This window comes from Cyphomyrmex costatus, unplaced genomic scaffold, assembly GCF_001594065.2.
Source record: "Cyphomyrmex costatus isolate MS0001 unplaced genomic scaffold, Ccosl1.0 scaffold26, whole genome shotgun sequence".
NCBI lineage: Eukaryota > Metazoa > Arthropoda > Insecta > Hymenoptera > Formicidae > Cyphomyrmex > Cyphomyrmex costatus.
Window position 1 is genome coordinate 274,243 of NW_017276692.1, and position 27,257 is coordinate 301,499.

The 27,257-nt window shown below is 33.9% G+C and overlaps 1 protein-coding gene across 1 annotated transcript in view; it reads right to left on the reverse strand.

Annotated features, from left to right (window-relative positions):
- Nucleotides 1–813: 813 nt before the first annotated feature.
- The window catches only part of LOC108774540 (cell adhesion molecule 2), a 40,217-nt gene continuing 13,773 nt past the window's right edge, over nucleotides 814–27,257 (reverse strand). Inside the window, exons 2-5 of the mRNA XM_018540676.1 lie at nucleotides 16,917–17,125; nucleotides 8,472–8,700; nucleotides 7,439–7,738; nucleotides 814–914 (exon numbers count right to left, since the gene is read on the reverse strand). Of these exons, the coding sequence (XP_018396178.1) occupies nucleotides 814–914; nucleotides 7,439–7,738; nucleotides 8,472–8,700; nucleotides 16,917–17,125 (839 nt within the window). The remainder of the gene's footprint in view (nucleotides 915–7,438; nucleotides 7,739–8,471; nucleotides 8,701–16,916; nucleotides 17,126–27,257) is intronic.

Genomic DNA, 27,257 nt, shown 5'->3' on the forward strand with positions numbered 1-27,257 from the left:
ACCTGGATTATCATGGGGGATGGAAAAGGGAGACCAGCGACCTCGGTGATCTCCTCGTTCGTTTGTGGGCGAAGCAGGTCGGATTTCGTGCACCAGATCTACCGCGAAGCACCCGCGCTTCCGGCATTAGCATCGACGTTTGCTTAACTAAGTACCTTCCTTATCGAAAGATGCAACTCTCCCTCATCGAACGCGACTGCGTTCGCGTCGGGAACGTGTACGATTCCCTCGCGGCCGAAATGACGGAAGCGCGCGCATTATCGAGTTTTTCGTCTTAAATTCCGATGCAGATCAGCGCGAGGTCAATAATCAGTGACACGCGCGAAGTAAGTGTTCTTCATTTTCTTAATTAGAATTGATGAGCAACAACTCAATACCATTGTCCCCGTCCAATGTCAGAGAGCAGGAGGATCAGATTTATAGGAGCATGTATTCGTGAACGTTCATGTTTTGCACTTTCTGGTTATATAGATATACGCACCACATAATCTGGCGTATCGCTAATTATAATTCACGATGTCTTTTGTGAGGAGTAATAATCAATCAGCCGAGGGCTGCTACTTACAAGAGGAATCGCTATTTTTCCTTGATTGGCAGTTTTCCCTCCTCTCATAAAAACATCGTGAATTATGCGCAACGTGTCAACTGAACACGCTCTATTTCATTGTCAGTCCATTCACGGAATCTTTTTATGTCCCGTATAAATTGCGGTTGTCCCGCGATCACGTCTGCTGGGCAGACGCACGTGAAAATGCGTTCGTGTAGACAGAGGGAACGTACCACTTCAGCCATTGGCGCTATTTTCGTTTTCGTTTACACCGAGGATATGTACAAAATGATGAGGGACACCAATAGACAACTCGAGGACAATATTGGCCCCGCGGTCCCCGTCTGCATCGCTTCTGGTCGCTCGCCTGTAATACAAAGACATCCTGGTTAAGGCAGCGGTGTCTTAGCGCTGAAATCTCATTTTAACATTACCACACAGAAAGGTTTTTATGGAGATATACCTAAAAAAGACTTAGCATTAATCATACAGAAAATTGAATTCCGGTGAAGTTAGTTTTTATATATACATAATGTGCTGCGTAGCTGTAGTGAATTAAGTCTGCGTTGTTTGTTTTCTTGCTGGATTGCTTGCAATTCAGTAAATTACTGGAAATTCTGCGTTTTATGTGGAATTCTAATAATTTACTAAAACGCGAGCAATTCAGCAGGAAATAAGCATAGTACGCCGCAGGCCTTAGCTTTCACATGATGTAACTGCATAGCTGTAGTGAGTTAGTTTTCAGAAATAATATTATAGCTTATAATATAATGAACACAAAGAATATCACAGACCTAAGGCTCAATAATAAAGCACAGTTCACAAGTTTTACACCGTTGAGAAACTATAGCTCTAAAATTATTCATTATTGAGCCTCATGTATTATACATTATATACGTATGTTACATTTATACTCACAGAACATCTTTGATACTCACCATAACTCAAAAACTGTCCATTATTGAGACTCGTGTCTATGACATTTTTTTTAGTTACTACTTTCTGAAAATTAACTCATTTTATCATGATTCAATTTTTCATATAATTAACATTAAGTCCTTTAGTTGTTACATACACATCTAAAAATATAACTTTGTTAGACCGTTAAAATAATTCTGTAGGACTCTCGAATCTATTGAAAATATCATAATATTTTGTAGCATTCCTTATCACGCTTGGGATTTTCTCTCACAATTATTTTGATTTTAAGAAAATTATTTTCAGTTCTATATCTATTACAGCTAAATTTTTAGACTTCAGCAAAATCGCGTTCTTTTCTTAAACGTTAATTCGCACTCATCGCAAGGAAAAAAGACAAAAAAAAGATTATAAAGAAAATATAGATCTCTATTTTTTTCTCTCATCTTCCATCATGACAGGTGTTGCATTATCTTTCTGACTAGAACTCGACTAACCAGCTATACATTTTTATTACGTCACTCCTGCTTCTGTTACGTGATAAAACCATTATTACGAAAGGTTCTTCGGGATTTATGCCGCGAGAATAAATAAACCATCCATCAATCTATCAAGTCTCATTCAGCGAATATAATTTACTTCACGCGAACCGGAAAAGCAAAAACGGGGATGGTGGAGGGAGAGAGAGGTTGAAGCGGCTCGGAGTTCCCGGGCGTGATCTGGATAACGAGAGCTTAGTGTGCAGCGCGTGCTGGTGCCACTATGGATATTTTCACATGGAAAGTTATTGAAATACTAGTGACGTGTACCGCGCGAAGAAAGTTTCTCCGTTGGTGTGACTGGTGAAATTAATTGAATCGCTTGCTCGCTCGCTCTTGAGCGCGTTCGTTCCGCGTCGCGGAATGCGCCGGCTAAACTTTTTAATGAATGTCAACTGCGAACGATACATTCGGATAAATGATCCTGTTTTCTGGCACGCAATTTGCCGGACCGCCGGGCCGTGCGATCGCCACGCCGGGAATGTTGATCGCGACGATTTCGCCCATTGTAAAAGTTTCGAGCGGGCTGAAGCGGCGTATTAGGCGCGTCCTCTCTATCCGACATTCTATCGGATATCGGTCACTTCGTAAAATGAATCGAAGTACAATTTCCGGACGTTCCCATCGCCTGTAATGTCCACGGGATTTTTCGACTCGGCCCTCGTAAATTCTCCAAGTTTCGCGCCCACGCGAAACTTTCGTCCATCTCTCCGTTTGTTTGTCCACGTTTCTTACAGCTATACGTATAGGAAATTTCGCAAGGATTTTTCGACAGCCCTTGCTGAAACGTTGCGGAATATAGAGACGAACTTTTCGAAATTGTTTTTAACGCGCTGCAACTGGAACTCTGAGGGATTATTCTGAGATACGCGGCTAATGGCAAAGTTTTCATGAAGTCGAGGACCTATATATATTTCTTTCGATGCGGAATATCGGTCGCGTTAGCCAAGGCGAGCGCGCCCGTTCTACGCGTGTGCGAATCGAAGAGTAATTTCCGCCCTGTTCAGGCGGTATCAAGCGGGCAGCTGTAAATTTCTGCGAGCTTTTAAGGTGTCGTATTCTACGGACAGATCGGGATTTCGATGGTAAAATTTTAAGAGCGCGTACTTACGAGCTATTTTATTCTACTAGTCGTGATTTTTTTTTTATAATGGATATGTTAGTTGATATTGCTGCAGTGAATTCCAAACTAACATGTCTAACATTTCGAAGAAAGTATTATAATTGAATTATTGAGAACAAAGCATAACGGAAATTGAACACTGAATTATTCTACCAGTTATAATTCATTAATAAGTTATAATATGTACGCCTCTCATGATATTAAAATATAAAAAAACGACAAGTACAGCATAGTAATTAATACGAATCAAACAATAAACAATTAATTAATTACAAATAAAAGTAAATATAAAAATAAAAGGTAAAGTGTCTATACGAACCACCGTGATTTTTGAAATTGTTACAAATTGAGTTTGTACTTGACTTCTACACTGAGAAGGATTCAATCCAGAGTTGAAACGTTTGCAGTTAACTTTATTGTTACAACTTAACAAGTACATTCTGTCTATAATTGTTTGAAAATTATATCTTGTCGTCTTATAAATATTTATGCATCAACAATCGCGGAGGCTCATATAGGCATTTTAATTGTACCTATTTGATTTATTTTAGAAGCCACGAAACTTTTTATTTATTTTTTAATAATAATAAATAGCTAATTTTTACTTTATAATTTATTCATAAACTGAAAACAAAATTGTACAAAAGTTTGAAAGTATGAAGATCATATGATCATATTTGTTGTACCTTTAATTAATTAATTATTTATTATTTTATTTGCGCATCCATTATGTATATTTGACATTTTCCTTCTTTATTATGTATTATAATTCATTTTTCATGAAATCATGTCGAGTATATATTTAATATACCTATATTTAGATTTAGCTTAATACAAATATATTGTTTGTAAATTTTATAGAAATCTAATGTAATTTGTACGTTTAATGTAAATTTGATAAAAATATCAAAACGTAAAAATTAAAATTTAAAACAAAAGATCGAGCAACTAATAATTTAAATTTAATAATTTAAATTGATTGTAAGGGAAAGAGAGAGAAAAAGAAAAATATGATTTATTAAAAGACATAAAATTATTATTTTACGTTCAAATATATTGCACTTGATTTTTATTATTATTGTATTTTGTATTTTAAAATTCTGCTAAATAAATATATAAATAGTCAAATAGAAAAAATATAATCTGAAAATGGTAACAACATTATTTAAAATATTTAAATGTTATTTAAAATACTACGTAAAATAGGTAACTATTCTTATTATTACAAATTCATCTCTCTATATACTCTATGTAATTACTAGTCACAGTTTTTAACAATAACAATGTTTTTCTGTCATTATATTTTTAATAGAGGCAGCAGAAGTTTATAAATTTTCAATGACAGGTTTTGTTTAATTCCATTAACGAAAAATCAATGAATAAATAACATCTTTTCACATTGAAATATATCCGAAGAGTTGAGATTGTATAATTTAAATAAAAATATATACTGTTACACTTTTATAACATTTTCAAAATGGTTGCTTGTTATACATGACACAATATATATATATCCGGATTATTTTTGCGCTCTATTTCGCAATTCATATATTCTACTAAACGAGATGTATAATAGGAATATCCACCAAAATCCCCACTGGGGGAAATTTGATCTGTTCTCGCGCGATGTTGTCGCGTCGCGAAAAACAAGTCGTGATAACGAGCATAATTCAATGTCTCTCGCATATGCGCTTCATTAATAAATTATTCAAGCTGGGTTATTGAAGCATTCGCGAACTCCGTCAGCACCTTCATTCGTCGCGGATGACGAAGAGCCTTATTATGCGGAACCAGTATTTCGTATTCGCGCCCTGTTAGCGGACGCTTGCGTATATACAATACATATACATATATATATTTATATGTATACGCGCGCGAACTTTGCGACCGCATAATTGCTAAGAGTTTGATAGAACGGCAAGTTTCGAACGCGGCCGAAAGCTGGGAAGGGACAGCTGCAAGCATAGACTAAACCGATATTCCCCGGCGAATACACGAGGCCGGAAACTCATTAGAGTGATAAGAATTAAGAGTCATTAAGCGTGAGCCATAAGAATAAGGCAAGAAAAACTGCTAAGATAAGAAAATTTGACAGAATACATGGAGGAAAAACGGTTTTGCTGTATTTAAAAAACTAGATAGAAATTTAAAAAAAATTATTTTGTTGAACTATTAAAATAATGATATAGGACACTCAAGTATAATGAGCAATACTGCAAAAAATTTGACATTTATTTCGACAACGGACTGGCCGTTGCAATTAATACGTACACAGAAAGAACGCTTTTACAGAAGTATATAAAAATTTAACTCAAATGCAGATAAAAATAATTTTGTTGAACTATTAAAATAATTATATAGGACACTTAAGCAGGATGAGAATATATGTATTGTAAAAAATTCTAAAAATATTCTACTGTTAAGAAAAGTGATTACTCACAATCAGTTTCTTTTTTCAAAACGTTTTTCTGTTTTTAACAAAACATTTTCTTGATAATATTCTTAAATTGTCGTCAAATATATTTATTTATATTATATTTACAAATTTTAGAAAAATTGATTTATTTTCTCTTTTGAAGAATATTATACAATTTTATCAAAGAAACAACTTTATATCTACTATATAATAAGTAAATTATTGAAGTACTAAACACATTGAGATTCAGAATATATGTTTTGAATAAATTTAATACTTATGTCATAAACTTGTGTGATGGAATTACTGATATACGAACTATTGAAATATTTAAAACGTAATTATTATTTGAACACAGTATGTATTTTTCTGTGTGTGTCAGAATGTTTTATATAATTATTTTGATAATTCAACAAAATATATATATATTATTCAGATCTCTAACTAAATTTTTAAATATTTCAGCAAAGTTCTTTTCGTGTATTATAGATCTTTGACTCAAGGTGTTATTTTTTCTTCATACCCTCGTGTGTTCCTTTTTATAGATTCGATTTCTAATTTGGGTCGCGAATAGCGGAACTATACGCGCATTTCGGTGCATAAGAAACTTTTCCGATCTACTATCGGCCCTGAATAGTTTTAACGATCGTGAACGTGAACGACTCGGGTTTACGAGCTGACTATGTGAATAGTTAACATCAACAGCTCTTCTGCGGGAACAGCAATGGTTAATAAAATAATTTCGCACGCTATAAAGCAAGGTCCGATGACAGCCGGTACACTTTGGGAATTCATTTCAGAGCGGAAATTGCAACTTGCGGATTGACCAGGTCGATTCGAAATTCTGGCGCCTCGAAACGACACGATACTTAATCGTCGCACGACAGAATTATATTAATTCCACGAAATCGCAAGCGAATGAGAATTTAGCCAGACATGCACATTTTTATTACTCGGTAATTGAAATTACCTTAAATCTTTTGGTGCTAATTTGGAACAGTTTGCCCGATATGAAAAGGCATGGAAATCTTTCGTCCGTCGTTACGAATTGCTTTCCAGCAATGTAATTAAAATCCACGTAGATTCGTTAATCAACGTAGATTTAATGCACGATATATGTATACAGAAAAAACCATTTTGCTGTACCTAAAAACGACCGTATACTAATTACATAAAAAATTGGATCTCGGTGAAATAACTTAGTTTTCACCTATAATCTAGCTTATAATGTGACGAACAAAAGATATCATAAACACAAGACTCAATAATAGATATAGTTTTTGAGCTGTGATGTATCAAAAGTAATCTTTGAGTACAAGTTTTACAAATTGTTTATTATTGAGCCTCGTGCTTATGCAATCTTTTGTTTATAAACTATCACATTATAAACTACATTATATGTGAAAACTAATTTGTTTCACTCAGTTTTTCATATAATTAGTGTGAAGTCCTTTAGTTAGATATACATCTGAAAACTTTGTTGGAATTATCAAAATAATTATGTAGGACGCTCAAGCCAGTTGTTAGAATGTTGAAACTTTTTGCTGCATTGCTCATTATGCTTGAGTTTCCTACAAAATTATTTTGATAGCCTAGCAAAATTATTTTCAGATCTGCATCTACCTAAATTTTTAGATATTTAACAAAGTTTTTTCTATATATTAATTAATCCCAGCGGTCAATTTGTTGTTTAAATAGATGACAAAAATGTTCCTCGCTTTAAAAAGAAACTTAAATAAATATACAAAAAGTAAACATTTTAATTAAGCTATTTTAATTGAAGAAGAAATGTGTGAAGCCTCTGCTGAAAATATATGGCATGTCGTTGTTTCATGTCGCTCGTAAAATGCAACGATGAAGATGGAACCGACGTATTCGCAGGAGCAAAGACTCACCATTTAGGACATGAACCCTGATGGATGCCGTATTGGCGTTACTGGGCTTGCAGCTGTACTCCCCGGAGTCCGAGGGCTGCGCCGTCTGAATGAGAAGCCAGGAGGTGGTGACGTCGCCACCCTTTTCAGTTATCACGGAGACGCCGCCCCTGGGACTGTCGTAGCTCAGGACGTTCTCATTGTAGTACCAGAAGATGTAGGCTGGTGGTTCCGAGCTGAAGCGTATGGCACACGTCAGGTTTATCGTGCTGCCTGCACCGACGTACAACTCGGGGCCGCCCAGTATCGTCGCTGTAGGTACTGCGATAAAGAAGAATTTTCTTTCGTCTCCCTTACCTCTTTCCTTTCTCTTCGTTTTTCCCCTGCCCCTATCTCGCCCGATCCCACTCGGTCATCCATCTCGACTTGGATAAACTCAAAGATCCGTACGTGACAGCCTTTTGGGAATGGTATATTTAGCGAACGAGAAGAACGAGATATCTTTAAAGCCACCCCGTGATCCGTAAGAAGTAATGAGATGTGAAACTTCATAATAAATTACATGTAAGTCAGGGTAATTGAAATAATGAGGGTGACGCTGTCGACGTTTACTTCTAATATTAGATTCAACTCCGGGATTACCGTTAAATTGTATTTTCACCCAGCGTAACCTTCCTTCGTTAAATTTACCGTTTCTCTGGATATTTTAATGAATGAAAGCTGGACTGGCGCCATAATATATAATTTTTACACATTCTGGTATATCGGTCAGTATTCAATCACGAATAATGTCGAATTTTTTTTATGTTTAATTTACTCTTTCCCTCTATCCTTTTATTAATTACAATATTAATTCAATCTCGTTGCAAACATGGAAATGGAATTTTTTGTAAAAGCTGAAAGCGAGCATGCTGCTTCGATATTACGTGGTCCGATATTACACGGACTGAGATGCGTTGAAACGCACACCAGAAGTGTTTTGAAAATTTCATCGAATGGTAGAACGTAGGCAATACGATGAGTGATACTAGATTTAACGATACGTGATACTTACCAACGACATTCAAGTGAAACTGATACGACTTGATAGGTATGGTGGAAATCTGACATTCGTAGATTCCCTGGTCACGCTCCTGCGCCCACTTTATGCAGAGGGTCCACTCGGACCATTCGTTGCTATGGCCCGTGTTTTGTCTGTGTAATGCTTGAAATCGTTGGTCACTTGTGTACGTGTACGCTCCCGCCGTCAGGATGTGGATGTCCCTGTGCCTGACCCAGGATACCTTCGCAAACAAAGTTGGCAATAATGGTGATAAATGATAAACCGATAGTCAATATACGGAATGTCTGGGCTGTCTTTTATTGACTGCACTACATTTCATTTAAACAATTGAGTGATCTCAATTGTGTATCGTGTGCTTTTTATATAACGCGTGTAATCTTTATTTCCTTTTATATGAAAGATATTTTTTATTTTGTTCTTAATAACTCATAATGCAAGATTTTTTTCTAGTATATTTAAAGATGAATATTAAAGAGCTTTGAAGATATTATTTATTTCTCTCTAAGTCTTTGAATTGGTTAAAAACTTTCTTTTTTATTGTTTTCTTTTAAATGTGTGGAAAAATTATTTTTTAATTTATATTTAGTAATTTATTTTGTAAATGTTTTTTCAGTATATTTAAAAATGAATAAAGAATTACGTATTTATGTTTTCATGTTTTGCGAGATATTATCGTGTCTCCTAATATTTGTTTCTAAGTCTTTGTATTGGCTTGAGAGTTAAAATCATCTGTGCATTATTTATGTGTGAATTAGATTTTACATTTTTTACTTATTTTTACACGAAAAATAATTCTATTTCTAGTACAGTGATCTCAAATAAATGAAAAAGTATTTTATTCCTCAGAACGAAAAACTGTGCAGTAATTTTCATATGTATATTAATTCTACATAATATAAAACTTGTATAGTTGTCATCAATATAGTTGCTACTAGTAGGTATGTATTCTTCTGTGAATAAAAGTAAAATTACAAATGTCCATGTTACCTTTATGGATAATGAAAACAAAACATTATTTTTTATATTTCTGGATAATGAAAAAGAAATCATTCTCTATATTTCTGTTGATATAAAATAATTTTTATACATATATATTATCTTTCAAGTGATGAATTAACTGTATATACAAGTTTTATATAAACAGAACTTTATTTCTGTGGTATGAATTTTACGCGTTGTTTTAAAATTCTTTCCGGCAAGAGTAACTTAACTTTCGGAAAAATACGCTCATTGGAATGGAAGCTCATCTCGATAACTCTGATAACCATTCGTGTCGGATTTTTTGCATCATGAAGTGCTTCGTACAGTACGCCTGACCAACTTTACCGCGATCCTGGAGCGGAAGGAGTGAACGAGAGGATCCGTCTATTTCCGTGCCCGCGGAACGCCGAAAGCCACCGACCCGTGTCGAAACGTAAGAAAAGTTGCGGTGGAATACAGAAAGTTTCCCGGTGAGAGTTTCGGGCGCTTCCTCCGTTGCCAGTGCACGCAAAGCAGATTCCCAGGCACCAGCGCCTCTCGTTCACGTGGTGCTGGCGTCAGAGTGTGAGACTTCGAGAGTCTTCGGCGATTTTCCAGGGAAGACTTCGAACGGGAAATAAAAGGATTTCGCGGAACGCGGAGCGATCCAGGCGTCTTCTTACATTCGAGATCCTCTCGGAAATTTTTCAGAAATAATATTATCTTAGAGGCACCTTTCTGACATTTCAATCCTCTGCATTTTTCCTCGCGCGACTAACTTTTTTACCTTAACGATAGGATTAACGAGTCACCTCTCGCGCGCGATATTATTAAACTTTGAATTGAGAATTAATCTTAAGTGAATTATGCTACAGATTGCAGATGCCATAAATATGAAATTACAGAGTGATACGAATTTTCAACTGAAGATCAATATTTGTATAAATTAAAATATTATATTTTTTATATTAATTTAGATTAATCGCGTTGCATTGCTGAATTTTTAATTGTAAGGAAACACCACCGAGTGCCTGTCTAAAATTGCAATTATCATTTTAAATAGGTACAACAAAAGGACCGGCTTAATTACATCATCCGTTCTTTCTTTTGTAGTACATCGCGATGATAAGTGAATAGAGACGAGAAATTAAATTTTACTCGTGAAGAAGTTCGGTCACTTAAAGTTAAACCGTCACTAAAAGTTAAGAAAAAGCACTACGCTCTCTCGTCGAAGCTCACTATCTGTTTTAATATTCCCGAGGACTATTGCGCAGAGACTCGTCGAGTTTTCAATGAAGTATATGCATTTCTACTCCAACAAAGCGAGTATTCATATTTTTCTATAAAGTATGTAGAGAAACATAAAAAATCGGTATGCGAAAAAGAAACTGTGTTTTATATACATATATATACACACATATAATATATAAAATAAAAAATCTATCTACATATAATAAAATAAATATTTTTCTTTCTCTTAAAGAAATTACGACTTTAACATTTTCTTTTCAATAAATATTATTAAATTTAATTACCTGAAAATTATACTTGTTATATATTTTATTATTAAAATTGAATTAATGTGTGATTAATTAATTTTCGATGCAACATTGAGAAAAATAACCTGATTAGTTTAAATAATATTTAATAATTCTGATGAAAAATGGACGAATCGGAATTTTCTAGTTAAATTACGAGAATTCTAGTTGAGACAGCCAAAATTCTGATTGACATAATTATTCTAGCAAAAATAAGAATTCCGGTAGATTTTAGAAATATTGTATCAACAAAAGGACCGGCAACCAGAATTCCGGTTATATCGCAACTAGAATTTTGATAAATTTAACCAGAAAATTCAGATTTGTCCATTTTAATTAGAAACTTTTTTCTGGCATATAATATTTATTCTTTGACCCTCAACCTTATACAATATGTGCACTAATATGTTTTTAAAAATCCCAAACGATTCACATTTTTAAGTGGAATGCGCTATATGCGTGTGTATATGTATACATATGTATGTATATGTATAAACACACAAGTTTTAATGAAACGTCATATTTCTCGCTCTCGGTAAAAAAAGATTACGATTATAATTGATATCTTCATCTCAATGATTTTCACGTTATTAAATTTAATCAGTTGGAAATTATGCTTGTTATACATTTTATTATTAAAATGCATTAATGTGCATCAAAGTAATTAGAGTTTAATTAGAGAAATATGCATATATATAAACACATGCTTTAGTGGAACGTCATAGTTCTCTTTCTTTTTCTCTCCCTCTCTTTGAAAAGTAAAATGACCTTTTTCGTTTAACGATTTCCATATTATTAAGTTTAATCAGTTGAAAATTATACCTGTTACGTATTTTATTATTAAACGCATTAATATATGCCGAATTAATTAGAATTTAATTCGAGAAATATACATAAACACGCAAATACTTTCTGTGCACCTTGAACTTGTATTTTTTACACATTTTCGATCGTATACTGCATATATGTATGCGTCGTTAAATCATAATGCTTCTAAATCCATAGTGCTCGAAAAATCACACGCGCAAAACACCGATGTCCAAATAATTTATCGTTATCGCCCGTCAACCATCCATCCCGAAAGCAATCGTGAGGCAATGGAAGCAAAACCATAACATTGGAATTCGCGGTAACGGTAAGTTCGACGCATATTAACGTCGAGGTTTTCGCGCGCCTGAGCGCGCGTCCCCAATGCAGGAAATTTCAACCCTCCGCCTTTTCCCCTCCCGAAGGGGTTGGTCTTTAGGAGTGTGGGCGGCTTGGCTGTTCGTCGATATTTTCACAGTGCCCCGACCTCGTATATAAACCGGGCGAGGTCGGGAGTGTGCCATGCCGGTTCGGCACACTGTTCCCCGTTGCGCGCGTATATATAGTACGTGCCGTGCAAACACCGTTTACATATGTGCCCGGCGTTGGCACCACTTAGCGTATTTACTCAACGAAGTTTACGTCTTTCGCGGTATCTGGCTAGCAGTAGCTATTGCATGGGAACAAAAGCAGTTAGCGCTTCCAAACTTATCCATCGCCATCGGGACGAATGGGGCGACTTGCGGACGCGCCGGCGCGAGGGAACGCTGCATCCGCGCGAAAACTGCAAGAAGACGTCGGCAATGATGAATGTCGAACGTTAAGTGAAACCAAAGCGAGCGTAACACGTGGCAAACGGTTTCTCATATTGCTTGTAAGGTGAGCTAACCGGGTGCATGCCTTTTCTTACAGAAAGCGTAAGAAGATCGCGAACGTTTTCCACCCCTTTCTTTGTTAATGACTCATCAAATTATTATACTGTTGTTAACTCAATAAACAATCTTAACTTTTAAACACGTAATTAAAAATTTTTGAATTCCATTTCTATTGATATATGTATATACGTATTATATGGGATATTTATACCCTATGGGAATTTACGCTGTAGAAGTTAGAAAATACACGCACGCACTCTATTATATACCTGTATGTTACATTAATATTGTGTTAGGATTTCAGTATTTTATTGTTAATCCCATCCCTATGGGATACGACAAAGATGCCAGGGTTTTAAAAAGATTTTTTAATGAAAAATATTTTGTATTTGTAATATTTTTTCATTGTAGTAGAACTACGTAGTAGTACAATATAAAATTTTTATTAGTATCTTATATACCTCAAACATAGTAAATAATTCTTCATAAAGTTTTTGTTAGGTGCGGTGTATACACTGGAGTTTACAACATCATACATGTAATTTATGTACTATTCTACTTTCATAATAGTCTCTTTTTCACGAGTACTTTTGTGCTGATTGTTGAGCGTGCGGTTATCGATCTTGTTAGTTGATGTATTTTTGCTGATTCGTCCCATGGAATTCAATGGTTTATTTATAGCTTTATTCGTAAAATATCTTTTTTTTTTGTCATGTATATACTGACTGCTATCTCGTTCGATATCGACACAGTAATTGTTAACACACGCGCGTTGAGAGATGTCTCGTGACGCACGTCAGAATACATTTCCAGCCTGAATACGATGGCACAAAAAATGTACCTTCGCAAATCTTATTTAGAATTTTACAATATTCTTCGATGTCATTTTAAATCTCATACAAGTAAAAACAAATATTTATTTCCAGTCTCTCGACTAATATTGAAAATAATCGAGTTAATTTATTGAAATGTAATTGCAATGTTAAGTTACAAAATATTTGCTTTGCTATAAATATAAAACAAACATTTTAACTTAAATAAAATGGTCAAAGATTAAACATTTACGATGTTTGTTGCGAGCACTTCGTTTTTTTTTGTTGTGTGGTTTTCTGCTCGCAGATCTAAAATATCTAAATAATAAATAAAAGAAAAAAGGTTTTTGTACGAAACTGTAATTCGCAAAATTGTTGGTAAAAAGACGCACCACGAATTCTTGTGTTAATAAAAATTATAAATAATTGTATTATTTTTAATTACATTTTTATTGCTTTATTATTTGTGGAATATTGTATCTTCATTTCATTAATTTCGCCTCTTTGACTTTTTTTAATATGCACATGAGCTGTATTGCGTGGAATTTTGCTGTTTTTCTCCTGATAATCCGATAGCGTTAGCGCGCTAATCAGACAGGCGTTTGTATCACAAAATACGATTAAAAGCTCTCTCCCCTTTTGATATCGCGTTGCATGAAGTGTGTATTGGAATTTAATCTATCAACATTGAATGAAGATAATTTCAGTATTGTGCGTTTCCTGAAATATTCGATTGTAACATGCCGTCAGTTAAGTACCAAAATGTATGTAAACGGAATACAATATACGTGCAATATTTGTAGAAAATAAATGTATTAGATTTATTTATATTTATAAAACATATTTCCTCTCGCAAAGCATTTTATGTTATTAACAAAATATGTTAAAAGATAGATTTGATATACGTGGAATGTTACAAATTGTGTGTGTTTAATCGTTTTCAATTTTAATATTTTAAAAGGATTACTAAATTCTTTTGCAAATATTGACAAAGTTTTCATTAAAAGGAAAGAATATTTTAAATGTATTTTCTTTTAAACGGAATAACATAAAAATATATCTTTAAATATCTATTTTATAAAGATATAAAAATATATCTTTAAATATTATTTTTAATTATAAATTAATTTAATTAATATTTGTTTATAAAATATTTCTTATATTAGTAACATAGTACATTTCTTAATTAAGAAAAAATAAAAAGAAAGTTTTTTTCTATTAAAAGTACTTAAAAAAAATAAAATATAATAAAAATTAGTATTTTTATTTTAAGAGTTAAGAACTATTTTATTAAATATTTAGAATATCATAGAAGTTTTTATTTAATACTTTTTTGGTAGACATTGTTTTTGACGTGATTTTCGTACAATTACTGATTGAAAAGTAATATAAATTCTCGTTTTCTTTGTTGTTTTACAACATCCGATAGCAATTGATCGTTATTTGATACAATTTTACGAAACAAAATTGAGTGGTATTATGTCTGGTGACCTACATAAATGTTTACAAAAATAATCATGTCCTGACTATCTGTTTCCAAGTTTCATATTTATTGTTTGATGTACAAATATAAATCTCATAGAAAAGAAGCAGCGATATATTTAGAAGAGCAAGTATTTTTATTGTTATTTTTAAATGGCCGATAAAAATCTCTTAGATATATGCAGTATCTATTCTGTCCTATATATTTTCATTTAATACGCAATGATACTCTTATTCTGATTATTTTCAATGTGACATTGGAATGATTTATTTCTCTTAATCCCTTTTCATAGAATTAAACATTTTCAAAACGTTTCAAAAGAATGAAAATAACATTTCATGAAATGTGGAGATTACGAGACAATTTACACGTATTTTAAAGATATTAGAGTAAATTAGTAATACTTGCTCATACTTACTCTAGCAATACTTACTTATTGGTTTTGCAACAAGTAGCCTCAGGGAAAACTAAACTAACTCATAAATTGACTTTCGTGTTGCGATAGCTTAACCACTAGTGCGCGAATAATTAAATTGCTTTGTGAGGAAACAGAAATGCGGAAAAATTTTTCAGCGAAATCCTGATTCTATCATTAAATATAGTTACTACGTAACACAACAAAACAAGGAAAATCAAATTTTTTCCGTCTATACATGTTTATTGCGTCCAATGCTTTTGCAGACGTTTTGTACAATAGCGTTTCAATTAAGTCTTCTCTCTTTCCCTGTCTCTCTCTTTTCTTGTTTTAATTATTCCGTTATAATTAAAATTGCAACAAAATATTTTTTTTTAAATAAAATAATTTCTGAAAGATATATTATTGAAGTTCAAGATATTTTATTCGTTTGCATCTTATGTTCAATTAATTAGTTCTCGATGAAAGTTTGACGAAGTGCTACTTCTTTCTGTTAAATTCTTAATCTTTAATCTTTATTCTCAATGGTTATATCAGAAACTTTCTAAAATATTACTGAAGAAAATATAAAATAAAGTTTTGTTAACTGTTTCTACCACTGAAGTGTGAATAATTTAATTTAAGTTGAGGGAGCTTTTAATATTTTCAATTATTTAGAGAGAACTATTAGTAACTCTTTTTATTAAAAAGAAAGGTTCCAATGGTTCATTCCAATTCAATATGAAATCCATTATAATTCGTCGAGAGAGGTTCGTAAAATCTTGTGCAATGTTTTACTCTTTTGTGTCAAACATTTCTTTTCTTATCTATAATTTTTCTATTATAATATTTTTCATAAAGCGTGGAATTGGTATTAAGTTACTGTTACTGTTACAAGGATCTCTATTGTCATCGTTAGAACAGAGTAACTGAATCCTTGGTTTACATGAAGGAAAATACTGTATTAAAGTGAATACAAATCGACATGTGATATTCAACGGATGTATTTATTTGAAATACACAATGAAACTGAATATATTTTAGAAGCATCAACGATACATTCTTGGAACATTACAATGTTACTCGATATCGGTAATGATCTGAGCAAATTTTTCGATTCGACTATCTTATAGTTTTGATTATTTCTATCAATAGAGATTGTAATAATAATATTACTACGATAAAATTAAGTTTTTAATTATTTCTAAGGTCAATTAACGTTTAATCGACTCCGCACAACTCGATTATTCCCTGCAAATCGTTTCTTCTAAAATCCTTTTATGGAAATCTGTTTTCTGTCTACGCTTTATGAGAGAAAGAAAGCGTGTGTGTATTTGATGATAGTTTAAATGCCTTTACAAGCTTAATTTAATGTATAACAAGAACAAATAATGCTATGTTTCAAGAACGTATTGTAAAATAAAAAATAATTCCGCAATTTTGTAAATTGAAAATTCTTGTCTATTCTATACATATAACAATTGCAAGAAACTGTTCCTATTGTACAGTATAATATCTTTGTTTCTCTCTCGTAATTTATAATTCGTAATATAATGAAGGTTCTTACGGTCTTGTCGCCTAGATTGCGAACTCGACACGTGAGGTATGCAGTTTTCCCAATCAGGGCCGTCACGTTTGTATTCTGCGAGAAGTCGAAGGTGGGTTCCGGTTTCGACTTCGGGCCGGAAGAATGATCCAGCATTTGTTGCCGAGGTCTGGTCTGGATCGCGTGTCTGTCCATGTTATCTATCGTCCGATCTCCTAGACTCAACGTATCTGTAACACGAGAAAAATTTGCTGATTGAGTATTCAGAAGTTGTAGTGTACTCTGAATGATTAATGTTACTCGACAATCGGCGAGACAAAGCGAAAATATAAATTTTATTTCTATCGTTACACGTTTATGTACTGTATATTTGATGAACCCCAGAACTACATTGCATCGAAACATAGATTTTATTTTAGCATTTTATTTTTTTAATTAGCAAAAATTTTTTTGACGTTTCTGATTATTTCTGAGAAGCTTAGTTCGTACTAATACACAAACTATGTTAATTTCTGTACCAGTTAATTTCCGGTTGACAAATTAGCCTTTAATCAAATTCCGTAGCCAAACAAGCGATTAGTGAAATTTCCGGTTAATTGAAATCTGTAATGGCAGCCATTAAATGCACGAGCGAGGAATAACAAAGCTCTAAAGTACTCGACATTTGGCAAAACGTTTATTATTATTTTTTTAAATGCAGTATCTTGGATAGCGTATATTTTCAAATTAATCGTTAAAAATCTAATAAAAACTTGGAAACCAAAAACCGATCTTTCATCAATTTCGGTTTCAATATTCGCAGAAGCCGAATATAAAAGAGGACACAGTTTAATATGCGAGCAACGATCGAACTGTTCCTTGAAATAGAAAGCGATTGGTATTTCATTCTACAATTCGAAACTTTTAATGCCGTCCATTCGCTATCGCTACAGTCGTTACTATCGTGTGTCTAAAAGCAAAAATGTTCACGCCTACATTTCTTAATTTATGAAACGTAATATAATATAAGTATTGCAGAGATGTTTGAAATTGTAATTGCCAAATTATTTACAGTAATTTTGCAAATAACATCGTTTTTAAATAATATATATTAATTTTTTCAAATATTTTAATTTTTAATATTTGAAAAAGTTTATTTATATGTTTACACTAAAATACTTACAATATTATACGAGAGAAATTCAGAAAGTAAATTTACTACAATAATTGTATGAATAGTGTCAATTTTAAATAATATAAATATTTTTATTATTTAAAAATATTAATTTTTTTTAATATTTAAAAAGGTTTATGATATTTATTACATGTTTATGCTAAAATATTTAAAATGATATATGAGAAGAGTTCAGAAAATAAGTTATATTTTTTAGCAAATCAAGAAAAACATTTAAAGAATTAAAAGAAAGATTGCAGTGCAAGAAATGTGTTCGAGATATAACTTTTGAAGAATGTGCGAGTAAAGATTGTAATTTTTATTTAATTTAAATTTAATCGATAAAATGTAGTTAATTGCTAAGAAAATTTAATGGAATCACTCGAGAGCTGTGACGTCGGTATAGCTGTGCTCAGATGCTGCAAAATGGTCCGTAGCACCCGTGCACTTTGTGCACTGCAAGTTGTTGAGTTAGAAATGCACTCAGGAACGGTCGATATATGTCTCAAAGTAGTAGAAGTGTTTGCTTAGTGTTTGAAACTAACTCCACTGCATATTCCGGATTTAATGGCGGAAGATATATCTATCGCTAACATATGAACTCCGTATTTAGAGTATTTAACTCTTCCTATCTTGGTTATTTATTTTAACAGTATTAATTCGATGTCACTTTTAATTAGGATAAAATAAATATCTCAAACATTTTGTTAAATTCTATCTCTGTCAAGATATTAATATTCTTAATATTCTTTTATCAAATATATTGAATATCATTCAAAATGACTCCCCAGCGACCGAGATTCAAAATAGTCGAGGACGATGACGCCAAAGCACACGATCGACTGCGTCTTCTCAATGCACGGATAGAAGGGGGCGAGTAATTCTAACAGGCAAGTGCATACAAAGTATCTATAGTTGAGTAATCAGAGAACTGTAATAGCTACGGGATGTATCTATAGCCGGAGGAAGATTGGATGGAATTAGATTAGATCAGAGCTCATTACGCTTCAGCTTAAGAGTGAATTAGGTAGAGAATGGCTTGTACGAGTATGGGACTCTACTTTTGGTTAAGATAAATCTTTCTTCATTGTTTTTCTTATAATACATCAAGTTGATGATAATGGAGACTGCCATCTTGAAGACAATGGCGATGAGCCGCAATGTATTGTAGAAGTATATCTTGTCTCTTGGGACACTGAGTAGTTGAACGAACTTTAAGATACCGGTATAACTCTTTGGCATCTTCGCAAGATCTGGTACGTATTAAAAGTAGAGCATTCCTTCTTATAACTATTTCAAGCAAGTGTATTCTTTCTTAAAAATTAAAGTGATTATTCTACAACCTTTAGACTCAAATAAATATGACTCTAAATTACCTTGTAACATGTCATAACAAATTTTTGTTAATATAAAAGTTTTGCTTTAAACGTGTATTTAAATAATATATTATATTCTATTTTATTTATTTTTATTATCACATTTTATTTATGGTTTATTTGCATTTTCAAAGTTTTACGCGAAGATTTAAACATTTTAATTATTTAATTAGTTTGTTTATGTAAGTTAAAAAGGAAACTCTATTATATTAAAATAATAAACACTCTACCTTTGGCTAATATATGTATGATCGATAAAGTACACTCATATTTATGCGTTTTCTGAAGGAAATAGATCACTGCACTCTTCATTTTAATTTTAACGACGAAATCGTCGAAGCTTTGTTTCTCGCAGGATAGCAAAGGGGTGAGGAGGAGAGTCAAGTTGTTAGTTTGATGTCAACGCATCCGAATGGAAACGGTAGATTGTAACCCCTCTAATTAACGAGGACATATCGCAGCGAGCGAGCAAAAGCTGATAGTCTACGTGGAAAACTTTGCACTTCATTAGCTTTCCACCGAGATACGCCTCAGGTGCGGCAGTCTCATGCTCCAACAATGTGATATCCGTGCAACGAGGTGTGCGTGTGTGCATGTATATGTGTGGATGCTCTCTCGAATCTCGATATACGAAGACAGCCGTGATGATATATAAGGGGCGAGTTCTAGGAAAGCCAAAGAGAAGGACTCCCTGGAGTGCATGGAAAAGCTCGTTATAAGCTCTTCGGTCTTAGTTGCCGCTACGAAATTAATTAAAGCAAGTGCTCGCTCAGGCGGGCGCAAGATATCAAGAAATGTCCTTTTGTTGGTTGCATAGAGAATTTTCGCGTGCGGCATCATTCGCGAAAGATAATGAGCGACGGGTGGGTGTATTCTTACGAATGTCGAAGTGCACTTAAGACCAGGAGGGAGGGAGAGAGTGGAAAGATTATTAAGATAAAGATTGAGTTTCCTCTACGCCATAACTTGGCCAAGACGTTGTACGGTGTTCGTTTATATCTTGTTCGTCGCCATTGTGCCGTCACGTATATAGTATGCGATATAGTGCAGCACTGTAATACACGCGGTTTGCGTGTTTCTCGTGACATATATATCATGTTAGACGTTATATAGAACTGTTATTCAGATTTTATTAATTTATATACTCCGCGTTGTATCTATGCATGATAATTATACATGTAATAGAATAGTTCATTCTAGCTTCCGTAATATATTTTTTACGAGGATGCTAACAATAAATTTGTCTTAGAGAATAAATTTTTAATAGAGGTATTCTTATCGCGCACAGAAAAAATGATTTTGCTAAAATGTCTAAAAATTTAGCTAGATACACATTTAAAAAATAATTTTGTTGAATCTTTAAAAGAATTATGTAAAATACTCAAGCATGATGAACAATGCTGCAAAAAAATGTTGACGTTCTAATAACCAGTTTGAGCTACATAATTATTTTGATAATCCAATAAAATTGTTTTCAGATCTGCAATTAGCTGAATTTTTAGATACTTTGGCAAAATCGTTTTTTTTTTTTAGCATCAACCGTTGGCCTATTTGATGAAAGTGGCATACCTCTTTTTATGAGGAAAAAAACGAAAGCTAACAGAGATTATGTTCAACGCAGAACAAACACATCCGAGGAGCGAGATTGTTTGCGAATATATTTGAACTATCTGGGACTAGCTGTTCAGCAAATTACGAACCATTCGTTTTCAGGGAGAAAAAGCTGGATTTGTCGGCGGGTTCATGTCGGCGCTTCTTTCTTTTTTTCAGAGAGACTCCCAGTAATTGCACCTTCTGTCACTAGCGGCATCATTTGACATGGGTGGTTACTCTTGTTATTACGGTCGCGCCCGAGGTCATAGATTTACGACAGATGCAATAGAATAACTCTCTGCGCATTTCGGTCGAAGATATCATAAAAAAGAGAAGAACTACAGAAAAAAGACATGATGTCTTTATCGATTTTGGTACTTTTATTTAATTATTTAATCATGTTATGGTACATCTTAATATCGATTTGTAAATGAAAAAGAATCCTACGATGATTTATAAATTGAAGAGAGAATTAATTATTAATTTTAATTTCATTAATTGTTTTCTTCAAAGTATGAAATTTGCAAAACAGTACGTATTAATTAGTTACACATATATCTTCGTTTATACATACATATCCTTTCAAGTAAATTGAACATCTCATGAAAAAACTACAGTATATAGAGATAAATCAATCATGGGGATAGATCAATCATGGAGAAGTATCGACCAAAAACAATAAATACAGATAGATTTCCAGCGAAAATTCTCACCGAGACGATAAGAACATCAATTTTAGTAGGCAGTTTTTCTATGAAACTTGAACTCGCGAGGGATTGACAAATGTGGTTTTAGTCCCATCGTAAAACTTCTCATAATTCTTTCGGTAAATGGTATGGCATGAAATAAATGTTCGAGATAATAATTTTCATATATGAGTTCTTCAGTTGCTTCACTGACAATTTAGGTATTGTGTGTAATTTAGCGTGTTATTGCTACACACAAGCCCTTCGTTCACGCCCAGCAGTGGCGGATGTCGGAATTCATTACGCTGGAAAATGGTTTGCGAAGCGGCCGCGAAAAAGAATGGCATAGAGTTATCGATACGAAAGTATCGATAGATATATTGTAACAGCTGCAGCAACCGCAGCCGTATCATAAAACGTCGATGATGGAGGAGGAATAACGATACCTCCAGCGGGCACATATTTCTCGCGTTACTAACGTATCGATCGTCGCAAAATAATCTTCGCAGCCGCGCCTTTTTCCCCGGAAAATCCGAGTCGGGCGAAAAATCACTTTTCGTACCGAGATGTTCGATGCCGACTACGTTGGCGCACGTGACCCCGTAGGATTTGCACGTGAATCGCATCGGTACTCTTGGATTAAGGTATTTAAACGAGTACGGATCGCTGCCGTCTTTTCGCCCGCATTTCGTTGCAATTTCCCGACACAGAGGGAGAGAGAAAAAAGAGAGAAAGGGGGTAAGGAGGAAAGCCGAGGGGATTTCAGACCGCCGTTGCGCCCAGCGATCTGAATATTTAGATCGCTCTGAGGCACCGGGCGAATGACCTTCGCGATAGCGAGGGAGGATCGTTTTCCGCCTCCGTGCAATGGAAGTGGACGGTAAAAGTTACGATCTTATTTCGAGCTCATCGCAATTTGCCCGACGCCTTCGTTTCGTTTCTACGGTTCGGCTCCTCGGCTTCGACCCAACGAATCGAACGAAGAAATAGGACTTTTTTTTTTACGAGTGAGGAATATTTTAATTGTACTTTTTGAGCTGATATCACGCTTACGTTAAGATTAAACCCGACTCATTTTTAACATCCCTAATAAGGTATTCAAGCTAATTAAAAAAAAAAATCATCAAGTTATATACAATTTTACTTTTTTCGTTATAAACGTTTATTTTTTTTATTTACTTACAGGAAATTTTTCACAAAATCATTAGATGTATTTTTCATCACAGGTTGTTTAACAATTTAAAATCGATTTTTTCTTTGATAAAGGTATTGAAAAATTGGCTTTCACAAGAGATTTTTTTATTAAAAACAAGGAATGCTTGACAAACAAAGCTTTAAGAGAAAGAATGAGTGATAATAAAAAATTATATTTTGTAATCAATTTTATGCATACTTTAAAAGAATTTTAATTTTGAAATTGTTTAGTTCTAAAAATATATGCATTGTTAAATAACAATCTCTCCCAATACTTTTTCTAGAAAAACATTAAGTTATAAAAGGTGTGACCTTGGTACTAATAAAATAACTTTAATAAATGTAGTAAAATATATATGTATGTATATATGTCAGATTAATGAAAAAGTTCGCATACGTTCAAATATAAATTAGTTTATTGAAGTTAGAAGGCTAGAAAAAAGATAGTGCAGATACACATTTATCCATTGATCGAATTTCAATCCTTTTATTAGTATCGTGCATAGATATATATATATATATATATGTATATATGTATATATAGAAGCGTGGTGATTTGTAACGATTTTAATTTCCGATACATATTTCAAAGGTATAGATATTCATCCCGATTTATCTTCGCCATTTATATTTGTACCTCGTGCAGTCAGTACTCCAAGCAAAATGAGGTCACGCAAACCTAATTACCCCACTTCACATTTTCCCGTATCTGTACTTTTTTCCACATTTTTTATTAAGTAATTATTCGTTGGGAGTAATAAAAAGCTTGGCTTTATCTAAAACTCCGTCGTAACTTGACGAGACTTGCATTTTCAGCCTATTTGGATTACGACTCAATCAGAAGCTGACTTCATGATATCACCTTATTTATCTGACTCGTAAAACTATAACCCCCGGAAATACATGGTTACAAATAAGATTAAAACGTTCCTTTTCGCTCTATCCGAATTACTGATGCACGAGAAACTCGCGTGTCGCATTTGTACAGGCTCACAGTTCACAGTAAATTATCGCACATTTGTCGCAACAAAGTTCGCGCTTTCATTGAATCGAATTTTTTTTCAAGACGCGAAATTAATATGCACAACAATCGTAAGGAAATTCTACTGCGAGACGTTTACGACGCGACGTTTCGCGCATTGTTTTGCGACATTCTGCTGTATTACTTCTGGCGAAATCCCATTCAGAGAGGCATCGGAATTGTTTTTGCAGAATTTAATAAAACCCCTGCGAAAGCTCGATACGTCGGCAGGATTTATGACTGGCGGAACGCGTATTCTGCGTGCCGTTTCGAACAATAACTGCAAAGCCAAAACGTAATTCCACCCGAGAGAGTGGCTGCGTGTCATTATTTCTTAAAATATGCATCTCTATGCAGACACGCGCGCATGGTTATGTAAATTTAGAATAAATCGAGAATCCCTGCGTCTCGTTGGTGCTCGGGAAGGCTCGAGTCGCTTTTTAACGGTCGTTCGAACGGCTCGTACCCTCGATAAGTAAGCTAGATAAAGTCCTGTGGCCCCTTATCTTTTAAACAGGTAATGTAATTTAATCACACCGGCGTGGTGTAGTCGCGTGACTCCGCATCGCGGATTTGTCTTCCCGGTGCCGCGGCCGCCGCGTCGCCGTCAGTACCGATGTTATATGCGAGACGCAGGTTATTTTTTCTCGTTGCCCGAGATTGCGCGAAATAAATCGCGCCCGTTCGTACGCGCACCGCGAGCATAACTTTTGCGCGTAGTAACGAGCGACGTAAATGATTTGTGGGTGGGCATGAAAGCGGAATAAAACGGGCGCCGCTGATAGTACGGCGTGCGAAACGCGCGGATATTTTTTTAAATAATGGAATTAGACGAATATTTCTCTGAATTCGAAAAGCCGGTACTCGTACTACTACCAGATAACGATATGAGAATTTATCTAATAAAACGAACTACTTTTTGCCTGCAAACAAATAAATTATACATCTTCACACATGTTCTGTAGAAAAACGAATATTTCAGTCAAATAAAATTTTATTCTGATTTAAAGTAGCATTCATGCACGAAAAGGACAATTTTTTTTAAAAAGTATCTAATAATTTAAATAAAAATCAGAAAATAATTTTCTTAGATCATCAAAATAATTATATAGAATCTCAAGCACGATGAGTCATATTACTAAAAGTTTTTACATTTTAATAATCAGTTTGAACATTCTATTTAATTAATTATTTCCAATAATTTCTAATATTTTATAATAATAATAATCTTATAATAATTTATATAATAATTATTTTAATGGTTCAATAAAATTATTTTCAGATTTATATTTAACTAAATTTTTAGATACTTTAGTAAAATTGTCCTTTCCTTGTGTATATTATAAAAAAGTGGAGTATAATTTATTATCCGTAAACAAATATATCTTTTTACATTTTTTATGATAAATTATATTATATATAAACTCTTAATCCTTACCTAACATAACTATTAGTCCTCTTATTTCTTATATATTTTTATATTAACAAATTAAAACAAATTTTTTTTATGTTACGTGGATAGAAAATAAATTTATCTCGAGATAAAATTTCATTGTGCAAAATAATTAGCTTAATTTAAAGTTCAATGCAGCATTTCCTTTTCAATTACCATCGGAGATGTAATTTTCGATTTTACCATGCCGTATACCATATTGTACATTTGCTCACATTATATTAAATTTGCCAGTTTTGTACCTCGACACTATTTCGGGACGCAACTGTCGTATCTCCCAGTTATCCCAGCGTAACATGTAAATGTAATGTATTTAATTTAAAGTTGCGTCACACCGGCCGCTGTGCGCAGGCCAACAGTAGGAAGAGCGCGTTTAGAATTCTCTAATCAAATAATATCACAGAAGTTGTAGTAGCCGAATAAAGGTTCGAAAATGTAAAATGTAGTTGTTATTACGTTTATCATTATTATGTTATTATTATGTTCCTAGTTTGTTCGACAACCCTTCGCCGTGGCCAGAATTTCCCCAAATATCTCCAGCCGCAACGAACGTGAGTTGTATTTTGCGTTTTCTAAACTTGAAGTACTGTCGGTTTGTGTGTTACGATTTTTTTTAGAGAAATTACTTGCCTTCGTTGCTCGCATCGTTTTCTCACACGCGGTGGTCACGTAGGATTTTCCGTCGCTAATAACTGTTACGGATTTACGAAGCATTACGATATTTAAATGCGAGCTCTAGTACCGTTGTATTTGAACCGCATGTAGTCTCATCACGATATTTTCACGTAAATCCCGTCCATAAATGTAAGCGATTATGATTTTTATTACACGGGGTGCCTGAATAAAAAAAAAAAGTGATATCCTGTGAATATCGAGAGATCGCACGAATTTATCCGATGACACAGCTCATACCGTATTCTATATGCACAATGTACTAATCTGGATGAATTGCAATAAATTCGTTTCGTAATAAATTGTAAACCTCTGCGCTTGTCACTTAAATTTCCGTTTATCGCATAAAATAATCCAATATTACATGTTACATAAATTGAAATATTTAAATGGTACGATCTATATATATATGTATATATGTATATCTATATACATATCAACATATTTGCCGCTTAGAGTTTCGGATTATTGAAACACTGACGCAAGTGCCAAGAAATGTTAATTATTTAGCTGCGTGCGATAAGTAAAATGATAAAATATCTGCAATATTTATACTGTTATACTACTGTATTTATATTAATATTAAATATATTATTGTATTTATGCTTTATCGAAAATTTGTATTTATATTATTTAAATGATATTGATAACGAGCCATTCTAAATATAATGTATTCGCCGCTGGCATTTCGCAAGACTTCAAAGGATCTGGCGCGCAAGACAAATACCAATTTATCGACATACAAGTCTCGCAGCGTCCCTCATTACAGCGACTAATGGTCTCTAATCAGATCTCGATGTTCCGTTCTTTTTCCCCACTTTGGGAGACCTTCTTCTTAACTTTTCTCTCTCGTTACGCAGGAAAAAAGGCGTCGCAGTCTCGCGGGACGACAAGGCAGTAAAAACCAGTTAATTAGAAGCGTTCTTCTCGTGAAAATATATCGCACCAGGTTTTTCAACGAAGAGACACATCAAATATAGAACGAGCGAAATAATAATGGGATGGCCGACGATCTCATGGGTTTATCGTTCGCCGTCATGTGACGGAATTGCAGCAGGACTGCAGGAACTGCGTTTAAAGCGGTCGAGAGGCGCTCGTACTTTGGTTTCGTAATTAAAACACGGTGGAGGACGAGAAGGGAAAGCGGAGGGAAGAAACTTAATGTTTCCTTCCTTTCGAGGGCTCCTGAACAACAGTTCTCCCGGATCGCGTCG